The 22,215-nt window shown below is 48.2% G+C and overlaps 1 protein-coding gene and 1 long non-coding RNA gene across 6 annotated transcripts in view; one reads left to right on the top strand and one right to left on the bottom strand.

Annotated features, from left to right (window-relative positions):
- Positions 1-21,362, top strand: part of ACIN1 (apoptotic chromatin condensation inducer 1) — a 32,785-nt gene extending 11,423 nt beyond the window's left edge. For 2 of the 3 annotated variants that reach the window (XM_059913860.1, XM_059913858.1), the window contains 15 exons: positions 227-315; positions 1,573-2,835; positions 3,346-3,561; positions 4,061-4,176; positions 11,613-11,754; positions 15,211-15,253; positions 16,157-16,290; positions 16,385-16,537; positions 17,554-17,695; positions 18,036-18,181; positions 18,567-18,674; positions 18,815-18,922; positions 19,156-19,480; positions 19,590-19,690; positions 20,427-21,362. In XM_059913860.1, coding sequence (XP_059769843.1) covers positions 227-315; positions 1,573-2,835; positions 3,346-3,561; positions 4,061-4,176; positions 11,613-11,754; positions 15,211-15,253; positions 16,157-16,290; positions 16,385-16,537; positions 17,554-17,695; positions 18,036-18,181; positions 18,567-18,674; positions 18,815-18,922; positions 19,156-19,480; positions 19,590-19,690; positions 20,427-20,753 — 3,413 coding nt within the window. In that variant the 3' untranslated portion in view covers positions 20,754-21,362. The remainder of the gene's footprint in view (positions 1-226; positions 316-1,572; positions 2,836-3,345; positions 3,562-4,060; positions 4,177-11,612; positions 11,755-15,210; positions 15,254-16,156; positions 16,291-16,384; positions 16,538-17,553; positions 17,696-18,035; positions 18,182-18,566; positions 18,675-18,814; positions 18,923-19,155; positions 19,481-19,589; positions 19,691-20,426) is intronic. The other variant, XM_059913859.1, reaches the window with a different exon arrangement.
- LOC132359588 (uncharacterized) lies at positions 16,771-22,164 on the bottom strand. Of its 3 annotated transcripts, XR_009500882.1 has the most exons (4): positions 21,964-22,164; positions 19,089-19,198; positions 17,336-17,671; positions 16,771-17,083 (listed from the first exon to the last, which is right to left on the bottom strand). It is a non-coding gene; the product is annotated as an uncharacterized LOC132359588 (long non-coding RNA). The 3 variants fall into 3 exon arrangements; XR_009500884.1 differs by having other exon boundaries at positions 16,771-17,671; positions 19,089-21,453; XR_009500881.1 differs by having other exon boundaries at positions 16,771-17,671.
- Positions 22,165-22,215: the final 51 nt, after the last annotated feature.

The raw sequence follows: 22,215 nt of genomic DNA, 5'->3' as shown, positions 1-22,215 counted from the left end.
TTGGCTTTGTGATATTAAAAACATTCCAGATGTGCATAGCAGGAATTATTAACATGACCCTGACCCTTAGGGCGTTATATAGTCTTTTCTTCCACATAGAAGTCAGAGAGATGAATACAGATAACGTATTGAGCAGCTCATATGCTTTGATCGATTGAATTTTAGAAAGCAGTCTTGAATGAATGTTCATGTTATGAGTCTGACTTGGTTTTCTTTCATTTGATAGGAAAAAGCGCCTCTGTTTCCGAAGAGAAAGGTGAATCTGATGATGAGAAACCAAGGAAAGGAGAAAGACGATCATCCAGAGTCAGACAGGTAACTCAGTTACCTCTGAAAGCATCCTTCACCTCTTTGGTTACTGCCTTGGATATCTCCTCCTCCTCCTCTTTTTTTCCTCAAACTATTTCAGAGTTGGTATCTCTCTAGCTTTCCGTACAGTCATCTTCTTTCTCTTCGTAATCATTTTTCTTGTTTTTTGTTTTCTAATTTATATCTGTTCTGGCCTTCGGATTTTTTTTTTTGGCTATGCTGTGAGCATGTGGCATCTTAGTTCCCTGACCAGGGATTGAACCCACGCCCCCTGCATTTGGAAGCGTGGTGTCTTAACCCCTGGACTGCCAGGGAAGTCCCTGGCCTTCGAATTTCTAAACGAATATATAAAAAAATAACTGTGAAAGTTAGCAGGCTGGTCTGTATTCCTAAGGCAGCACATTATTAGAAAAGATATAATTCATTATTCAGTTAAAACCTTAAAGCTGGATGATACAGTGTTAAGTGAACAGTATACAAAAGTATATGTATAGTGTAATTACAACTGTGGAAAAGAAAAAATGGGAAAAAATTAAATATACCCCAAAGATGATCAGAATAATCACATTTATTGATAATAGGTCAGTCCCGCCCCACCCCGCCCCGCCCTCCCCACACCCTTTCTAGATGTTCAGTTTATATTTATGTATTTATTTATTTATTTATTTTTAAGAGTCACTAAGGAAGTGAGGCTTCCTCTTTTTTTTTTTTTTTTTTAATTAATTTATTTATTTATTTATTTTTGGCTGTGTTGGGTCTTCATTTCTGTGCAAGGGCTTTCTCCAGTTGCGGCAAGCGGGGGCCACTCTTCATCGCGGTGCGCAGGCCTCTCACTGTCGCGGCCTCTGTTATTGCGGAGCACAGGCTCCAGATGCGCAGGCTCAGTAGTTGTGGCTCATGGGCCCAGCTGCTCCGCGGCATGGGGGATCTTCCCAGACCAGGGCTCGAACCTGTGTCCCCTGCATTGGCAGGCGGATTCTTAACCACTGCGCCACGAGGGAAGCCCTATATTTATTTTTAAAGCTTGAAGCTAACAGATGAAGTACTAGCAGTTTCATTATTGTATTCCTTTTGGTCACTCTGTTTTGATTCCTGTAAGAGCCCATACTGGTCACGCGTGTCTCTTGTCGCATTTGTTTTGTGTGTTGCTGAAAGCATATATCATTGAGTTTCTTCGTCCTGTGTGTGTCTTGCGAGATACTTTGTCTCCTCTGTTGATAGTGAGCAAATATACTTGGAACCATTGAATATTTTTTCTTTCAGGCAAGAGCAGCTAAACTCTCTGAGTGCATCCAGGCTGCTGAGGAGGAAGAGGATCAAGAAACACCTTCCAGAAATCTGAGGCTCAGAGCAGATCGAAATTTGAAAACTGAGGAGGAAGAAGAAGAGGACGAGGAAGAGGAAGAAGAGGAGGAAGAGGAGGAAGACGATGATGAGGGACAAAAATCTAGGGATGCACCAGTCCTGAAACAGTTTAAGGAAGAAGAGGGGGAAGAGATGCCCAGTGTAAAAGTGGAGGAGGTAATGGATGAGAGACCCCAAACTATAAGATCCCAGGAACAGGAGGGGTTAGAGAGAGGAGGGAGAGTTACAAGGTCCCAGGAAGAGGCCAGAAGAAGTCATCTGGCCAGACATCAGCAGGAGAAAGAGATGAAAACAGCTTCTTCTCCCCTTGAGGAAGAAGAAAGAGAAATAAAACCTTCAAAAAGCTTGGAGGAAAAATCCAAGTCCCCTTCCCCTCCTCGATTGACTGAAGATCTGGAGAAGGCCCCTGTTGTGCTACAACCAGAGCAAACTGCCAGTGAGGAGGAGACTCCCCCACCTTTACTTACCAAGGAAGCATCTTCTCCACCACCTAATACACAACTCCAGAGTGAAGAAGAAATAGAACCCATGGAAGGCCCAGCCCCTCCTGTCCTGATTCAGTTGTCTCCTCCTAATACAGATGCTGAGGCCAGGGAGCTCTTACTGTCTCAGCATACTGTGCAGTTGGTGGGAGCTCTGTCTCCTTTGTCAAGCCCTGCAGACACCAAAGTAGAATCTCCAGTAGAGAAAGTGCCAGAGGAGAGTGTCCTGCCTCTAGTCCAGAAAAGCACACAAGCTGAATCCTCAACCCAGAAGGGTCTTGAAACTGAATCAGAAAAATCAGCTCAACCACTCCCTCTAAAAATCGAGGAATTCACACTGGCCAAAGGGATCACGGAGGAATCTTTGGAACAGAAGGAAGGCAGGAGGGCTTCTCATACCCTTGTCCCAAGCCACAGATTGAAACGGTCAGCTGACTCATCCTCTAGCCGATCCTCCTCATCTTCATCCTCCAGTTCTAGATCAAGATCTCGCTCTCCTGACAGCTCAGGCTCTCAGTCTCATTCATCTCCAAGATCCAAGCAGAGAGATGTATCTCAGGCAGGTACCCATTCCAACCCTCGTGGTAGACCCAAGATGGGCTCCAGGTCAACATCAGAGTCCAGGTCCCGTTCCCGTTCCCGTTCTCGTTCACGTTCAGCGTCAAGCAACAGCAGAAAAGTAAGTGTGGGAGAATCCTGGGTGCATTGATGTTCTGTCTGTACTGCAGTGTTTTTCAACCCCTGGAGAACCTATCATGATTTCCAGCAGAAAAGCTTCCTTTAAGTCCCCAGTTCAGTGATTACTTTCTTCTCATTTCAGAGTCTCACTTTCAACTCATTGATTCCTAAGTTGGGTCCTTTTTCAATTTGATTCCCTTTGATTGCAAAGAAAGCTGAATCCATACCCATTTCCTCTGCTAGACTATAAACTTCTTGAGGGTATGGACGTGCCTTTTTACGTGTGTATCCCAGTACCCAGCACCTAGTTGGGAGTTAATAAACAATTTGTTGAGTAATCTAGGAAGTCAGGGAGGTCAATAAGTCAAACAGGAATAAATCTAGGGAAAGATTTAAATAAAATCTTGGAATAAAAAGATCCAAAGTATTAAAGTATTAAGTTGGAAAACTCAGTGGTCTACTGAATATATGGCATATAAAATAATTTGCCTTATGTGTTTCATTTCTTTAGTCTCTGAGCCCTGGAGTCTCCAGGGACAGCAGCACCAGCTACACTGAAACCAAAGATCCCTCTTCTGGTCAGGAGGTTGCAACTCCACCATTGCCACAGCTGCAGGTCCTTGAGCCAAAGGAGAGGACTTCCACCTCAACGTCTATCCGAGTGAGGCGTATGAGCCAACCTGAGCCAGCTGAAAAGCATGTGACCCAGAGGTTACAGCCTGAGCGGGTAGGGTATTATGCCCCTTCCTTAGAGGGAGACGGAGGATTAAGCATGATTTTCCCTTTTGTCTTAGCTATAAAACTGAAAGTGCAGTCTGGATAAGGTTCAATAGGAATGGAGAAGGTTGGGGAAACCTGTTAGAGTCTACTTTTATTTCCAAATCCCTGGTTCATGAAAGTTCTCCATGAGGCTGAGCAGCAGGGTTCTCATCTTCAGGGCTCTCAAGGTCAGTTCTTCCTCAGAACGTCTCCCTTTTTTCTGCCCAAAAGGAAGCCTTTTCTCAGTTCTCTCAAGAATTCTAATAAAATGATTTTTGGCATAGAAATTCTGTAAGCAGTATTCCATTCCACTTTCTGAAATGAAATAATGAAGATAAATAGGGTTATGTTTGGAGCTGGTACTGTGTATGTTGTGCTCTGCCTTTTACCAGCTCCACGTTAAAGAAGAGGAACCAAGCAGATTTAAGTACGTTGCTATGTTTGTTTTGCTGTGTTTGTCCTGACAGGGGAGCCCAAAGAAGTGTGAAGCTGAAGAGGCAGAGCCACCAGCTGCCACACAACCCCAGACCTCAGAGACTCCGACCTCCCACCTACCAGAATCAGAAAGGATTCATCACACTGTGTAAGTGATCTCTCTCAACTGGGGGATAACACTCCCAGTTTGTGGGCTAGTTCTTGGCTCCCTAGGGTTCTTTGGCTAAGTCCTAGTTTCATTATAGAATGTGAAGGCAGAGCTTTATCTGGACTAAGGCTAGACTTCAGTTACTATGTTGCGAGTTGCCACCAGAACTCTTAAGGTAGTCTGAAAGGTGGTGGTGAGAGCAAAAGGAGCCCCATATCTGGAATCATCTGACCAAAACAGTCTTCCTTTAAGAAGGAGGCAGCAGAGGCTTCTTTTTGTAAACTCAAGACTGTGTAAGGGAATTGACTCAGGCATTTTAACTCAGTCTTTAACTCACATTTACCAGCTACATGTGAGCCTGGGAACACAGTTTAATAAAGGATGTTGAGGATCTACAGAGCAGCTTACAGGAGAGTGCTGTTTTTTAGTTTTTTTATTTTCTCTGGTTATAAGCTATCATTTTATTAAGCACAGTCTATTCTAGTTATCTCCCACAGCGTACAATACAGCAAAATATGAAGTCCATATCAAGTCAGAAGTTTATTCCTTCTAAGACCCTTGGATTGATTTTACCATTTATGCAGTTAACGTGAATTTTTTATTCCTTATGTGTAGTCCTAGAAAAATACTGTCATATCAAATTAAATTTGTAATTGAACATGTATGTCATTCATTCTTCTGAGCTAGGTGTTACAAATTAAGAAGCCATTGAACCAAAATTCCTGGCTTCAAAGTCTCATGGGAAGTGAAAAAGAAAAGCATTGTGGAAATAAGATTGCTTAGCTTTTAGACATCAGGAATCCTGTACTACTTTAGTGAATGTCCTGTGTAGACAGTTGGCCTAACTTTGTTCCATGATTGTTTTAATGGCATTTTAACACTAATACTATCAATATGATTTTTCCCTTTATGTACATCTAATAATTTATATTCTTCTTAGAGCTTCAGACTATCTTTTGCCTCTGATTTTGGAGGGTAGTGGGCAGTGACATGGTTTATTATCTCATTTTCTTGAGACTTTAACAATAATTATGTACTCATTATTATAGCTTTTGCCTTGCTACTGTCTAATATTCTTGCCTCTGCTGCCATCTTGTGGCCATTACATTTTTGGTTTGAAAGCTAAAAGTTCACTCTATTGCCTTTGAAAAAAGTTTTTGTTTTTCCATTTTGGAATGGGTACATTATCCTTTGGAAAAGGGTTTTTCTTCTAGGACCTTAAAGTGAAAAACCAGCGGATTCTGGAAGGTGTTCAGGATTCCCCAGCTACACCATCGATGAGGAAATGGGGTGACACCTTCCCTTCCCTATCCATCAATCAGAGAGAATGTCTGCCTTTCCCTCCCCCATCCCATGGGAGTATAGCATGTCTTTTCTGTAATGGCAGTTTCAAAGTAGATGTTGACAACCTGCTACTAATTGGGGCTGAGGAAGTGCCTCCTGTGCACCTTGAGAAGCAAGTAATTTTCTGAAAAGCTCCTTGCTTGTCCTAAAATCCTGTGGGTCTCTGAGATCCTGGCAACAGAGTGGCACTTTATGCTGTTTTGAAGCCCCTTTATTTAATGGATTTTCGCATGCAAGTCCAGGGCAAATGAACCTTGGAGTCATATACAGAGTTTTTCTCCTCAGGTAAATGTGGCTTTGATCTTCATTTATGACTGAGGTCATCTAGTCACATTGATTCTGGCAAGGTGATAGCAAGTGGCACCTTGGGCAAATATTGAGATTGTCCATTGTTGCCTAGGCAAGCTTCGGTGGAGCAGCCCATAGGTTAGAAATGCAGTCTGAGCTCAGAAGTGGCTCACACACATCCCTCTTACTTGCTTTCCTTCTGCCTACCTTCCACATGGTCTATTCAGCAGCCTAACAAAATGAGATGCCCAAAACCCATAGGCTCTTCTGGCACTGGATTTGGTAAATGAATCTTTGAGAAGTTTGCCTACATTTCTGGAGGCTGTACTAAACTGATTCACAACACTCCTCCTGGTCTTTCACCCCTCTAGAGTGCTAGTGTTCAAACTGGTGATCTCTGGAGCCCTGGCCAATTTTAAAAGTGGGATCAACAGTGAGTGCCAAATGGAAAAGACCATTTGTGGCTTAATCTTGGTTTTCCTCTCTATCTCAACAAGAAGTCACATGACTTTTAAAAAGCAGAGCTGGGGGCCTGTTGATTCAGTAAAGTGTTAAAAAAAAAAATTAGACTTCAAGGACCTCTCACCACTTGGAAGAGATTGCCTAAATTTTTTTTGCTGTGCTTGGTTAAATCCATTGTGATTCTGATTGTGCCCTGAGGAATTCTAGGTTTATGAGGTAAAGTATCTTTTTCATTTCTTGGGTCAGGAATTTGTGAGCCCTCAGTTCTGTTTCACTTGAGCCCTGTTCCAGAATCTAGTCCTCTGCCTGCTTATAGATACAACAAAAATTTCCTCATACAGCAGAAAATAATGGTACTCTCTTTTTACATTAAAAAAAAATAGAGGAAAAAATAAAAAAGAAAGGGAAAGGAAAAACTTTGTCTAGGCAACTGTATCATCCAGTAATAGTTAATTCAAACCCCAACTTTTCTAAATACAACCTTCCTGTGTACACAAACCTTGCAGGCAATAGCAGTGTTGGGCTCTTGGCACTATGCTTATTTGTCCTTTCACCTGAGTAGGAGGAAGGAAATGGTCCTTTAAGCCAGTATGACAGTGTAATTGATACTCCTCAGGGGACCTACAGTGCCAGTATGCCAAATGATGCATAATTTTTAAAAAGTAGAATTTATTGTTATCAATAGAGTTTGCTCACTGAGAAGTTGGTATCTAAGGACACACCCTCTAAAACCATACCGACCTCGGTTATCTTGGGACTAGTATGCTCCTGAGGGTATTCTATGTTTAAATCTCGCTGCCTAAGGGTAGTCAGATCCCACTGTTTCTTATTAAATTTCACATCAGGTCCTCAGCTCCTTGTGAATTTTCTATAGTAACTAAAGTTCAAACATATATGTCTATAGAAATTTCCCTTTCCATTAGTTTTTCTGAATCTCATTCCTATTCAGATGTGAACTCTAATGGGATGTTATTAGCCCCTAAGGAGTTCTCTCCTTTTCTATTGGGCTACAAATGCTTTGTGCACTGTTTAATTTTGGGTAGCTATCACCCACCCCTAATCCCCATGCAGTTTCACTTATTTTTTCAAAGGTATCAGAAATATTTGTGGAAGAATTTAAATAGTGGGAAAGGAGATGCCTTTTGCATAAAAGGGACTACAAAGTAAAGCTGCGTGGGGCTCTGACGCATAGCTAAGGAGGCTTTGGGAGTAGTCCTGCAAGTAGATTGAGTCCCCTTTTGGGATAATTTCGAGGCTTCCTCTTTTTCTTATGAAAATAAAGTTTTGGGAATTCTTAGGTCCCACAGGTTTGATCATGGGGAAATAGACAGCACAAACTCACTGTGTCTTAAGAAGGCCAAGAATAACGTCATAAAATTCTTATTCTTGAAAAAAACGAGATAGAATTTCCAGTTGAAAGAAAATTCTTCCTCCAGGGATGCCACTTTTGGAGAGACATATTGGCAGCTGAACGTATTTTAGGACAAGTGATGGACAGGGAACATGTATTTGAGGATGTTTGAAGGTAACATTTCTCTGTAGGATAACGGTGTCTGTGGGAATTCTATCCAAAAATACTTCTTAAGAAGAAAACCTTTAATTCAGCAAGGATTTACTAAAATATCCACTTGGTACCCCCAATGACAGCCTAATTGGGAAATATTTACTGAGCGTTTCTTTGTGTTAGGCCCCAGGCTAGGGGTCAAGGGATGCAGTCTCTGACCTTGAGGAACTCTGCAGGGTAGAAGTGAGGGGCAAGTAAACCAGCAGGTACTAGACAGTGATGAGGGCGTTGCTGAGAACCTGTCAAACCAATTAGTGCCTTTACATCAGAGAAAGTTCAGTCTACTCTTTGAGGATGCTCAAAAAAAAAAGCTCCATAGGTGTCATCAAATGAGATAATGGCCTATTAAACGTACATGGGTTTTATGCATATCCTTACCTTGACTTGGGGTGTCTTCCAAGCCAGACTCCTAAGAGCAAACCCTTATCACACTGTTCGATGAGTTAGGTATTGTTATTACCCCCACTTTACAGATTAAGAAACTGATACACAGAGGGGATCAGGAACTTGCTCAGTATTATGCTACTTGTGTGCGGGTTGGGGCCGAGGCCTGGATTGAGACCTAGCCAGTTTGACTCCAGAGCTCTCAACCTTACTGAGCAGCCAGGGACCACTCAGTGAAAAGGAACTGTAGCGTGATGTATAAACGTGACTGCTTTATTAGCTTGCAGTTGACGTGTAAGTTTAAGATTTTAAGCAGCAGGGAGGAAATTTCAGTTTTGACTAAACGTTCTGGTATTACAAATGAGATAATACTAAGTTTTTGGTTAAGTACACAAAAGCTTGTCTTAGTGTTAAACCTTTACTGCCACTGGGATACAAAAGGAGCACCTTTGCAGTCAACAAATGGGCATTTTGAGCATCTACTGAGTGCTTTTTTGAATGGGTAGAGGCAGGTTCCCATTTTACGTTAGTCTGAAGATGCCCCTGATAAGAAATTTCCATTTAGTTCCCACTTTCTGCCCAGCAGATCTGCACACACCCCACCACCACCACCCCTGTCCCCAATAACAGTCCTCTCATTTCAGTTTCTTATCTACTTCAGAGCCCTCATTTTGGAGCCCTTGCTCCAAGAAGTAAGTGGCCTTCATGCTTCAGCTACCCAAGGTCCCCTTGCCCTGTTTATCCTTTTCCTTTCTGGCTCCTGCAGACCCTGGGGCAGGGTGACCTTATTAAAGACTCTGTGAAACAAAGTTGTCTGTCTTCTCTTCAGAGACACCTCTCCCCTCCTCTACTGGTAATTCAAAATGGAACTTCCTCCTTATCCACTCCTTCCATCTCCCTGAAGAAAGGACGGGTTGGAGTAGTAACACGTGGTCATTGCTCACGGTGAGCAGCCAGTTACCATACAGTGATTGGATAGTGCCAAATCTCATCGCACCTCCCCGCCTTGAACCAGCTGATCTGGTTTCAGTGTTCTATGCCTGGCTTCTCAGGTAGAGGAAGGTGGGCACATACAAAATTGCTCGTGACCCTCCCCTCTGTCTCTTTGCAACTTTGGCTTTGTTATCTTCCTTATCATTTTTCACTCCCAGCTCTGCTGTTTCCTTTCCTTATATTCCCTGGAATCTTCCAAGCAAGCAGCTGTAACTTTGTATGTCCTCTCCACCCAGCCCCCTCCCCCGCCCCCGTGGAAGAGGAGGAGAGAGCACCCTCTCCCTGTGGGGTTAGGCCTCGGTAGCTGTTGTAACCTGAGAAAAGAAGGAAAAAGGCCAGGCCTTTTGAGCCAGCAGTGAGCTCCTTGTGGCCTGCCGGAGGATAAGAGCCTTGCTCACTCAGCGCCCTCCCTCTCTTCTTTCCCCTCCCCTGCCGCCGCAGGGCCCTCCCCCATCCGCACACACGGGCTGCTGGGTAAGTGGCAAGATGGCTCCCCTGCATGTCTCCGGCTGATCGCCGCCGCTCCGCCAGTACAATAGAGCCAGCCACTACCAGCAGCCTGGCCCTCTTCCTCCTCCTTCTCCAGAGAGACCAGTCCAGCTGAAGTCGGGGTTTGCCGTGAGGACTTAACGCTTATCTCTTAAAAGCCAGATCTATTTTAGCCTCCCCTCACCGCCACCACCACCTCCCCTTCCATTTACCATTTTTTGGATCCCCAGTTGCTGCATCTCGATTTTCTCTCTCTGGATCGGGTGGTTGGGGAGGAGGTGGTGGGATCTTGGGACAAGGAAGGTGTTTTGGGTTTTTTTTTAATTTTTTAGGATTTTTTTGTTTGGTTTTTGTTATTTCTTCCATTCCAGAAAGGGATAAACAGCACTTCCAGGGGGAGAAAAAAAATCATGTTATCAGAAAGCAAAGAAGGGTGAGAGCTTCACATTTCCATGTATCCCTTTTCCCCACCGCTCTAGCCCCTCTCATCACCCTTCTCTTCCCCGTGGCTTTCATTCCGTCTTTCCGTTTTGATTTGTTTTCAGTCATTCTGCTTTCCCCCTTTGTCCTTCCTGCCCGGTTTCTAATTGGCCCCACTTGCCCTCTCTGTGTGGGAAATAGGTATTTTTTGGATAAGACTTTTCTTTAGATTTAGGCAGTTGAATCCCGTGTTTCTGTGGGAGCCTATTAGCTGGGGGCACATTTCCGATTTTCTCCTCCCCCCTTCCCATGCATCCCTCCCTGCCTGCTCTGGGGAGGCTGTTCTGACCTCTGAGTGTCAGGCAGCCTGTCGAGAATGCCGAATTTTCTGGTGATTATCAGCCTGGGGAGGCTTGCTTTCCCCTCTCTTGAGACTTAGGCCCCTGATCATCTTGATTTGATTTTTTTTACCCCTCAGTGTTTGGGTGGTAGTGGGGATGAGATTAGAGATAGAAGTTCAGGATGAAGACAGAAAAAAGAAGATGGGAAGATAGTTTATCTGAAGTGAACCTCTGGGATCGTTGCCTGCGATGGGAGCTAACTTGTGTGATTCAGAGGGGTGGGGGAGTGGGTTCAGCGTTTGTGAGGGGAGGATGCGTGGTGTAGGGGAGGGTGTGTCCTGACTGGGAGGCCTGCTCTCTTTATCTCTTGGAAGTTGGAATAAGGGAGTGGGAGAAACTGGGCGAAGGCCGAATGTAAGAACAATTCCTACACCTCTGAGCAGGTAAAAGTGGCCTGGTGCTTCCCTGAGCTTTCATACTCTGTCTGGCAGTTTTTGTTTTTCCTTTTGGATTAGAGAGGGTCCCTGTTGAAGCCTGAACCCTCGCCAGCCTTCCTCTCCCTGCAGCCCTCACCCCCACCATTTCTCCATTCCTGGTGTCTGCAGACCCTGAGGGTCAGTAGGCTTTTACTTACTAAGCAGTTGATTAAAACCAAGGTTGGGATCATCTGCCACAGCCCTGGCTGTTCTTTCTCCTCTTTTTAAGGAATCAGGCTTCCCTTAGTTTCTCATGCAGTTTGGTTAAATAAAGGTGTCTGCGCCCAGGTCTAGGGAGGCCACGGGGTTGTGGGCAAATCACAGTTACTTTTGAGGGACTTTGCAGAGAGGGATATTTCTCCTCTTCATATAGGGGTACTCTGGTGAATTATCTAACTAAGAACATTGGAGCCCTGACCCCACACATCACAGCTTTATCCCATCTGGGCAGTGGGTGAATGTGGTTGCTGTGATCTGTGCTCTTCCCCCTAGGGAAACCGTTTCCTGGTTTTCCTGGGGGGACAAGGTCTCTAGCCTGATCTAAAAAGCAGCCCTCCCAATCCCACCCAAGTGATGAGGCATGGGGGTTTCCTTGACCCAAAACCTAACGTCTTGCTCTCTCTTCCCCTTGGTTCTTTCCTGCCCTTCCTTCCCAACCTCTCCCCATACTGACAGTGAGGAGGAGAAGGAAGTGACCATGGACGCAAGTGAAAACAGACCTGAAAATGAGGTTCCAGAGCCCCCCATGCCTATTGCAGACCAAGTCAGCAATGATGACCGCCCAGAGGGCAGTGCCGAGGATGAGGAGAAGAAAGAGGTAAATATCCAAGCCGCCTGCTGGGGTGGGTGGGCAGGAGTGGACCTGGGGGAAAGAATAGAGCACTCTGGTGATCCCTCGTACACAGTGAGATAGCTTAAAGAAGGGACTAGGCAAAGACTTGGATCAGGATAGGGCCAAGGGAGAATTCGCTGGTTTAGCAAGGGAGACCCCTTGTGATGGGAACAGGGCTCCTTTATTCCCCTTTTCTTGTTGAGGAAGTAGTGCAGGTGGGGAAGTTTGTAACCAGCGGGAAAGTCAGTTAATGGCCCTTTAAGACCCAGGCTCAGCTTTCCCGGCTCCCTTCTCTAGCTTCTCCCTGTGGTAACCCCTCTAGCTTTCCCTCCTTTTTAAAAGTGTGTTGGAGATCAGCGCCATCTAGTGGGCCATGGTGGTTCTCAGCTGACCACCATGCTGAGGAATTTTTGTTCCTCATCTGCCCCCTAGTGGTCTCATTGCAGAGATGTAGCTACTTAGAAGCCAGCCCCTGGGGTTATCCCAAAGGCCCCTTCCCCATTTTTGTGACCCCTCTACTTACTTTTTTGTCATATATCTTATCTTGTGTCCTGAGCCCAATTCAGGGGGCTCCCCCCATCAGAGCCAGCGAAGTCTTCTTGGCTCTTAAAGTAATTAGAGCAAGAATTAGCTGGGTTTGGGAGTAGGGTAATAGGGTGGGAGGGACTGTTGTGTGTGTAGCCTTTCTTTGGTGTGTGTTGCGGGGGTGGGGGCCGGTGAACGTGATTTGATGTGCAGAATATTATTTATTACAAGGTCCTTCTTCCCCGTAAAACTTTGTCCAAGTACCTCATGTACGGTAATCCGCCCGTAAAATATAACCCTGCCCAACTGGCCAATCGCTGATGCCGCCTCTTCCTCTGGACCCACCCGCTGCTACTGAGCTGCCCAGTCAGCCGAGTCTGCTATCCAGGTGTCTTGGCCAGAGGGGGGCATGTGTATGGGATCCTGTGATGGGCCCCCTTTTGCCTCCCTGCCTTGCTTACATCAGGGGGCCAAGAAGAGCACTGTTCTGGAGAGACTTGTATTGAGAAAGCAAAAAGCATTTGGAAAGGGGTGGACTTGCATCATCTCCCTCTTTGGGACACCCCAAGAAGAGCTTGTGTCAGTGCTGGGGCGCCTGCCCACACGCCCTTGCCCTTTTGAGGACTGTGGGTTGCCTTATTTGCTACAGACTGTTGGGATCCCTATCTAGGGCGCCAAGACCTCCTAAAAAGTCAATGTTTGTGATCACAGTGCCATGCTGTAAAATACTGAGTGGGGCTCTCGGCTTAAGCTGTGACGACTAGGAACCCTGCAGAGAAGTCTAGGGTCTGAGCCCAGAGATTTAAGGCTGATGACAGCCCAGCCGTGTATCACCACTTGCTCATCAGATGGACTTTCCTTTGGTCCCTGTTGTCCATGGTGAAGGGCAGCATATGTTGGTTGCTCCAACTTCTCCTCCATCCCTGGAGGCAGGGGCTCATCCACCCACCTGACTGGAACCGCTGTCTCAGCTGGAGTCCCTGAGGAGATGCCACACACCAGTCTCAGAAGAAAAGTATTCTGACCTTGCTGCTGAATGTGTGCCAGGTCCTGGGGCTACCCACCTACTACCCCCAGGCTGCCTTCAACAGAGGCTCCATGATCCCACTCGGTGAGAGGACCCCCTCCCCAGTTACAGGCAGAGGAGAAAGGGACTCTGGAGTCATCACCTGGATTCCAAGCATTGGGTGGTGGTGTTGCTGCAGCTTGCCACTGATGGACATAGGGTCCTGCCTCTCACGATAAAAGGCCAGGACCATTTCTGCTACTTACAGGCCATCTCATCAGGGACTGCAAGATGATGCCCCTACAGGGCCGGGACTGATGTCTCTGCCCCCTTTCCCCCTGTACCCCTCGCTGAGCCTGGCCACCACCAGTGAACTGTCTTGACATCATGGAAACTGGGCAGCGTCCCCCCACACGTTTCCCTCCCGCCCCCCCTGCGCCCCTGGGAGGACTCTGGCAGTGCCGTGCTGACCACCACGCCGTGCGCCCACCTTTTTTGCCAACCCAACCCCCCACCAATTGCACAGCGCCTAGCAGGGAGGGCTCATTCTGATTGGACCGGCGGTTGACTAGATACAGTACACAGTGAGGTGCGATTGGCTGAACTGAAGATCCCAGGTGTGAGATGGTACCTGGAACATTTGTCATATTCCTAGTTTATTTTCCTCTTTATTTTCTTCTTCCTCCTCTTTTTTTAATCTTTTATTTTAATTTTTTTCTTTATCTTTTTTTCTGATTTCTTTATTGGATTTGTTTATTTATTTGGTTCATGTTTTTCCTGTTTTAATTAAGACTTTTTTTTTCTCACTAACTTACCCATCAAGAGCGGCCTGGCTAGGGGTCAGGCTGGCCCTTAACGGAGACCAAGGAGACTTGGTTAGACGACACAAACGGGGCTGGGGGGTGGATGGGGAAAAGGGATTTCATCAAGAGGGTTCCTGCCCTACCCTTTAGAAGGGTGGTAGGTCTTAGTTTTTCCAGAAATAAGCACTTAAATCTAAAAATGCTCTATTCCCTTTTTTGCTCTCTCTCTTCCTCTTTTTGCTCTGTCCACAGTCTTTCTCCCACTGAGTGTTTGGGGCAGAAACTTGCTCAAAAGCAAGTTTGGAAGTTTCTGGTCCTTGGCAGAGCCCCTAAGGCATAAGCCCTGTTTGGAGAAGAAACAGTAAGGCTCTGCTAGAGCTCCGTGCAGTGGTCAGAAAGTCTGAAACTCCCTAGGGACAGTCTGCCCTGCATAAAAACTTGTCTTTACCAAAGACACCTTTAAATTCTTTCTGCTGGCACTTGGCCCAGGAGGCTCATCTCCAGTGAGTGTGGTGCTGCCGTTTTCCACAGTGTGGTGGGCGTCCGGGCAGTCTTAACGGTCTGCTGTCCAAGCCACTCAGAGCCAATGTCAGTGGATGTCAGGCTGGGCTTTGAGAAGAGGAGGAGGGTTATGTTGTCAAAGTGCCATCCCAAAGTTGGTTTTCCTTGTTTCCTCGTGTTTTCCTCGAGTTAGCAAGGAAGACCTTAGAAGGACTAGGTGACCCAGCTCTGGACATAGCTTGTTGGGCTTTGCATCCTCTCGACCAGTAGAGACAGTGGAAGAGGGCATGACCAATGCTTTTAAAGGGCTGGGAGGCTACTGAAATTCTTCTTCCAGCTTATTTCTGGTTAAGCTAATACATAGGTGTGGTATGGACTAGATGACTTTTCCCTGCTGTGATGTTTGGTTTTATTTTTTTCTCTAACTTGCATTGATTCTGCTTCGTTTTTGCCGTTTGCCGCTTCTGTTTTGGTCTCTGTCTGTCTCTGTGTCTCTCTCTCTCTGTGTCTTTGGAGCCTATGCTAAGACTGCCCCATCTAACCTCTTTCCCCCCTCTCTGTGGGGTGTGTCTCTTTCTCTTTTTTCCCCTTTTCTTCTCTATACAGAGCTCGCTGCCCAAATCATTCAAGAGGAAGATCTCCGTTGTCTGTAAGTCTAGCCCCAAATCCCTGATACAGGTCCGGAATACCATAAAAATCAGAGTTGATAAAGAAGTAGATTCCCATTCTCTGTCAGTGGCATTCTTGTGTCACCCCCTGCCATCCCACCACCTCCACCCAGCAAATCTACATCTTTTTGGCATAGGTAGTGTTCCATTTTAAAATTCAGAACTTCACAAACAGTCCTTGTTATTTTTCCCCAGTCACACTTCTTTCTTAACCCTAATGAGATACACCGTGAGATGTCTTACCGTTTCTTATCTAGTCCTCCTGCTTTTATTATTTCAGATGTCTGAACCCTCAGAGCCAGGAGTGGGTTTGAGGGATTCCTATAAAATGCTTACCAGTTTATGCTTTATTCTAAGAGAGCATCTGAGAAAATGAGAGTGCCCACACCTCAAACAGTAACATCTTTAACATTTTCCCAATGAGGAACTCCAAGTTGACAAAAGTGTAATAGGTCTTTATGACTTAAATATATCAATCTGTAGTGTGAAAATAACCTAAAGCATGACCAGGTCACATCATGATCTAAAATTAAATTAATTTGGATTTTAGTATCACATAGTCTTGTTTTTCTCATTCCCATGTCGTCCTCAATCTGTCTTCCCCAGTACTTGAGATTTTTCTGCCACTAAAAGTTTAAATTGCTTACCAGCCTAGTTAGCTCTCCCTTGTTGCCTTCAGAGATCAGTAGTTTTCATCTTTCAGGAAGTGGCTCCAGGCCTTTTATTGTTTACTCTGAAGCATGGTTTCCCCAGTCCCCAAATGTAGTTTCCTTAAGTTAACCTTTTACTAAAACTCCAGTCGAAGGCTCTCTGTGGGTGTTGTGGTGTGAACCAGCAGAGGGCCTGAGAGCATCTAACTGTGGGGTCCTATTTCTTGGGGACAGCAGCTACCAAGGGGGTGCCAGCTGGAAACAGTGACACAGAGGGGGGCCAGCCTAGTCGGAAGCGGCGTTGGGGAGCCAGCACGGCCACCACACAGAAGAAACCCTCCATCAGTATCACCACCGAATCACTCAAGGTGAGGTGGGAGGGGCCGGGGAAGGGAGGATGAGACATGACGTGGGAGTAGACATGGGCCCAGTATAACGGGGTGGGGGGTATCTGTGTCCCAGAGCCTCATCCCCGACATCAAACCCCTGGCGGGGCAGGAGGCTGTTGTGGATCTTCATGCTGACGACTCCCGAATCTCTGAGGACGAGACAGAGCGTAATGGTGACGATGGGACCCATGACAAGGGGCTGAAAATATGCCGGACCGTCACTCAGGTAAGGCTCCTGCACCCACTTTGGGGGAGGGGGCCATGGATGCAGAGTGGGCAACTGAGTGAGGAGCTAAGGCAGAGTCCTAGAAGGGAAGTCTGCCATCTGTGCAGAGGGTTGGGTTAGTTGGCCCTTGTAGGGTAGGGGTCAGCAGGGTACCAGATCTAACCTGTAGCCTGTAATAAAGTTCTGTAAGAACACAGCCACACCAGTTCATTTACTCTTTTTTTTTTGTTTTGTTTATTTTTGGCTGCGTTGGGTCTTCGTTGCGGTACGCGGGCTTCTCATTGCGGCGGCTTCTCTTGCTGCAGAGCACGGGCTCTAGGCGCACGGGCTTCAGTAGTTGTGGCACATGGGCTCAGTAGTCGCGTCTCATGGGCTCTAGAGCGCAGGCTCAGTAGTTGTGGCGCACGGGCTTAGTTACTCCGCGGCGTGTGGGATCCCCCAGACCAGGGCTCGAACCCATGTCCCCGGCATTGGCAGGCGGATTCTTAACCACTGCGCCACCAGGGAAGCCCAGTTCATTTACTCTTGTCTCCGGCTGCTCAAGTGCTATAATATCAGAGTTGAGTAATTGCAACCGTATGGCTCACAGAGTCTAAAATGTTTAATATCTTGCCCTCTACAGAAAAAATTTGCCAATTCCTGCCTTAGTTTTCCTCATGGCAGAGTTGAGGGCACTACAAATCCCAGGATCTGGTGGAGGTGAACCTAATAATGAAATCTCCTCCCTAGTGGAAGAAGCATGTTAGGTTGACTTCCCACCGTCTCTCCCCGAGAAACCAGAAACTGAAAAGAATGTACCTGTTTGGTGTTCAAGAATCCCTCTGTAGGGACTTCCCTGGTGGTCCAGTGGCTAGGACTCCACGCTCCCAGTGCAGGGGGCCTGGGTTTGATCCCTGGTCAGGGAACTAGATCCCACATGCCGCAACTAAGACCCGGGACAGCCAAATAAATAAATAATAAATAAATAAATTTTTTTTTTAAAAAAAAGAATCCATCTGTTATCTGATACCTTACAGGTGGTGCCTTCCGAGGGCCAGGAGAATGGGCAGAGGGAAGAGGAGGAAGAAGAGAAGGAGCCTGAAGCAGAAGCGCCTGTACCTCCCCAGGTCTCAGTAGAGGTGGCCTTGCCCCCACCTGTGGAGCATGAAGTAAAGAAAGGTAGGTGCAGCATTACGAGTGAAACATGCGGCCCCCTGAATTCCCCGAGCACTTTATTTGGACCTCTTTTATTTAAAGCGTTTAATGTTTTCTGCCTTGTGTTCTAGTATTTTACACATGTCTTCTAGTTATCAAGCTGCTTGAGGGCTAGGTTTGAATCTGTTTAATTTTTGCATCTCCATAATGAGGAGATCCGCCTGGACCGTACCTGGCACAGTGCAGGTGCTCAGCACATTTAGATGGGACAGTGACTGCCGGTAGGGAATTCTAAAGTCCTGCTGGAGGTGAAAGAGCCAGCATTGCTCCCTGCTCAAAGTCATTCTTGTGCTCTATTTGATAGTGACTTTAGGAGATACCTTAACTCGACGTTCCATTAGCCAGCAGAAGTCGGGAGTTTCCATTACAATTGATGACCCAGTCCGGACTGCTCAAGTGCCCTCCCCACCCCGGGGCAAGATCAGTAACATCGTCCACATCTCCAATTTGGTAAGTCATTTTTTTCCCACAGTGCAGCTTGGTTTAGAGTCTGAGCTTTGGACTCGTGTTTCTTAGGTTCAACTCCGGGATCTGCCGGTTACTCACTCATTGAGTGAGTTTTTTAACCTCACAACCTGTCTCATCTGAAAAATGGGGAGAAAAAAGTATCACCCTGCAGGGTTGTCTTGAGAATTTGTAGAGAGCCTGGCCCATGATGTCTCAGTCAGTGTTACCACTCTTCTCACATTCCTGATGGAGGGTTCCTAACCTCTCTGGCCTCACCCAGACTTGGACGCTATACTCCTGTGACAGTGGTGTGGGAAATCTTCAGACTAGTTACATGAGTATAGTTCTTGCCTTCTTTAAGAACCTGAAATTTCGTTTTCATTGGCAGGTTCGTCCCTTCACTTTAGGCCAACTGAAGGAATTGTTGGGACGTACGGGAACTCTGGTAGAAGAGGCTTTCTGGATTGACAAGATCAAATCTCACTGCTTTGTAACGGTGAGGGGAAGAAGCTGATTCTCTAGGTTGTGGCCTGTATTTCCTTTTGTGACCATCATGGGCAGATTTGAGGGCACTGTGGCAAGTGGGAGGGGTTCAAGGCCTGTTATGACCCTCTGCCTTCTCCCTCCCTCTGTCAGTACTCGACAGTAGAGGAAGCAGTTGCCACCCGCACAGCTCTACATGGGGTCAAATGGCCCCAGTCCAACCCCAAATTCCTCTGTGCTGACTATGCTGAGCAAGATGAGGTAAGAAACCAAGGGAAAGGAAGGAGGGGGGTAGGGGCAGGGGAGGCTGTTATCTGCTAGATTCCAGCTGAGATCCCGGCCAAACCTGCGGTCACTGAGATTCCTTTTCCCTCCTCTTTGGTTCCTTCAGTTGAACCATGGGGCTCCAAAGTCTGTTCACTGGTACCTGGGCTCCTTTGGTGGGAGTGATGTCATCTTCATCCTGACTGTCCTTGTCCCTCCTCTACCCGCAGCTGGATTATCACCGAGGCCTCTTGGTGGACCGTCCCTCTGAAACTAAGACAGAGGAGCAGGGGGTACCACGGCCGCTGCACCCCCCGCCCCCGCCCCCAGCCCAGCCGCCACAGCACCCCAGGGCAGAGCAGCGGGAGCAGGAGCGGGCGGTGCGGGAACAGTGGGCAGAGCGGGAACGGGAGATGGAGCGGCGGGAGCGAACTCGATCAGAGCGTGAATGGGATCGGGACAAAGTTCGAGAAGGGCCCCGTTCCCGATCACGGTCCCGTGACCGCCGCCGCAAGGAACGCGCAAAGTCTAAAGAAAAGAAGAGTGAGAAGAAAGGTACTTAGCTATGGGGGGCACACATACTCAATAGTAGGTGGGAAAGGGACCCAGATGGGATGGGGCACAGTCATATGCATCAAGTCTGACTCACTTTCTTCCACCTCAGAGAAAGCTCAGGAGGAACCACCTGCCAAGCTGCTGGACGACCTTTTCCGTAAGACCAAGGCAGCTCCCTGCATCTATTGGCTCCCACTGACTGACAGCCAGGTGAGCGCCCACCTTCCTGCCTTGAGAGGCACTCTCAAGCTCAGGAGGAACCACCTGCCAAGCTGCATCAAGGCTTGGGAGTGAGCAAGGGGAGAGTCGTGTGACTACGAGAGTGAATAGGCCCAGGTATTGGCTTAGAATAATAAGGCAGAAGCTAAGCATCACAGAAAGAGGCAGTTTTAAGACCCAGTTGATTGAGTGGGCCATAGAGAAGCCAGACCCAAAAGGATAGAGGTAGACACGAGATGGGAACTCTGTGTGTGTCCCAGGAAGCTGGCGGTGCCAACCGTGCTTCTTGGAAGTTGATTTTAGTTAGCTGAGAAATCTGTGTTTAATAAACTCAGCCGTTTCTCTTTCTAATTTCTAGGGGTTTTAGCTTTTTAAATCTACGTTTCTTTGTGATGGGCCTTTTGGGAATTGTAGGCTTATGCTACTCCACTAGAGAGAATAGAGATTTGTTCACATCTAGTTAGCTTAGGAAATACCAGAGGCCAGGCATGGATGGTGCCACTACCTGTCGTGGGCATAAAAGATGAAGACTGGGAGGAGGGCTTGGGGCTCTGAGACAAGGACAGATGTGACTGCTGAGGCCCTCCCCCTCTCCCCCTTCCTGCATAACAGCAAGGCTGACAGTGGTCCCGAGCTAAGAGTGCAGGGTCCAGGTGCAGGGAGACCAGGTGAGACTCATGTGAGCAGGGCTGAGATTCCTGTTCTCTGCCTTCCCTGCCTGCTACAGATTGTTCAGAAGGAGGCAGAGCGGGCTGAACGGGCCAAGGAGCGGGAGAAGCGGCGAAAGGAGCAAGAAGAAGAAGAGCAGAAGGAGCGGGAGAAGGAGGCGGAGCGGGAACGGACCCGACAGCTGGAGCGAGAGAAGCGGCGAGAGCACAGCCGGGAGAGGGACAGGGAGAGGGAGAGGGACAGGGAGCGGGACAGGGGAGATCGAGATCGGGAGAGGGACAGGGACCGGGAACGAGGCAGGGAGAGGGACCGCAGGGACACCAAGCGCCACAGCAGGAGCCGGAGTCGGAGCACGCCTGTGCGGGACCGGGGTGGGCGCCGCTAGCCAGGAGAACACTAGGGAGAGCTGCAGGCATCGGCCACCCTGCCCCAGGGGGGTTCAAGGCCACAGAGGGATAGGTACAATCTCCACCACCCTGGAACCAGGGGTCTTTCACACCTTTTGCCCAGTGCTGAAGTCTGGCTGCCACCTGTCCCCACATACCAAATGGAGCAGTGGGCATCTTCCCACCCTAACCCGTAATCTGTTTCTTGGGACTTAGCCCTCTCCTCCCTCTCATTTCCCATTAAGTCTGTGAGAGGGAAGAGCTATGTTAGGGAGGGAGGTGGTTGGCCCAGAGGTGGGGAACAGCCAGGAGCCCCAAACCTCTCTCTTGTTTTTCCTCCATCCTGCTCACCACCTCCTTTGGTACTTGCACCCCCCTTTTGGGAACAGCCGGGGCCAGGACTGGGTCACCTATGAGCTGAATCAGCATCTCCTCCTGAGTCCCAGGGCCCCTGCAGTTCCCAGTCTCTTTGGTCCTGCAGCCCATGCCTCCTGCCCACCGGTTCCACTTTATATCCACCTTTTCCTTTTGTTCAATTTTTATTTTTATTTTTTTTATTATTAAATGATGTGGTCTATGGAAAATAATAAAAATCTGACTTAGTTTTACCTAGTGTGATTGAGTGGCTTTCCTTGGGCAGGGCCTGGGTGAGAGCCATGCTGAAGAGGAGGCTGCAGCATGTGGTGCAACCAGCGTTGCCTGCATTCCATACACTTAACTTAGGCTGCTGCTACCCGGAGCAGGGACTTCCCACCCTCCCTCCATCCCTGCCTCGGCTCTGGCCACACACAGCTGTGGATCTTCCTCACTGGAGGGCCGAGGGAAAGACGCCCTGGGAAAAGGGGTGTCCCGGTGCTGTGCTAGAGGCATTTGGTCACCTGCTCACCACCTTCAAGGTGCCTCCCATAACTGCCACCAGAGGGCGGCAGCCGCTCGCTCAGTAGGCTCCTGTAAACGAGCTTCCCAAAAAGGCTCCGTGCCCTCCCGCCGATGTCGCCTCGGTCCCTGACCTGTTTGTTCCCTGGGCCCAGCCCGCGGACTCCCTGGACCCTTCTGCTGTGCTTAAGACCCCCAGCCGGCCCGCTACCCTTCCCTGCACAGGTTCCCAAAATGCCGCCGCCTCACGGCCGGGGTCCACAGCAGCCTCCAAGGCCGGGCCTGGGACGGCGAGCCGGGCCTCCGCAGTGGGCTCCAGATTCCCCTGCTCACCGTGCGCTCGCCCTTCGCCCGGCTGCGGGGGGCGTGCGGGCCGCTTCGCGCTCCCGGGTGCGCCTTCTCTAGCTCTTCGGGAACGGCCTGGCGCCGTGGCCTAGAAGCCCTCCCGCCCGAGTGCCCCTCCAGGCGCTGCGAGCCCGGCCCGGGAGGGGCACCGCATCCGTATGCGCCCGGCAGCGCCGAGGGGGCGGGCAGCAGGCACCACCCCCGCCCCCCGCTGCGCGGCCCGGGCTGGCCGGGGAGGGT

This window comes from Balaenoptera ricei, chromosome 2, assembly GCF_028023285.1.
Source record: "Balaenoptera ricei isolate mBalRic1 chromosome 2, mBalRic1.hap2, whole genome shotgun sequence".
Lineage (NCBI taxonomy): Eukaryota > Metazoa > Chordata > Mammalia > Artiodactyla > Balaenopteridae > Balaenoptera > Balaenoptera ricei.
This window is presented reverse-complemented; position numbering and strand designations above follow the sequence as displayed.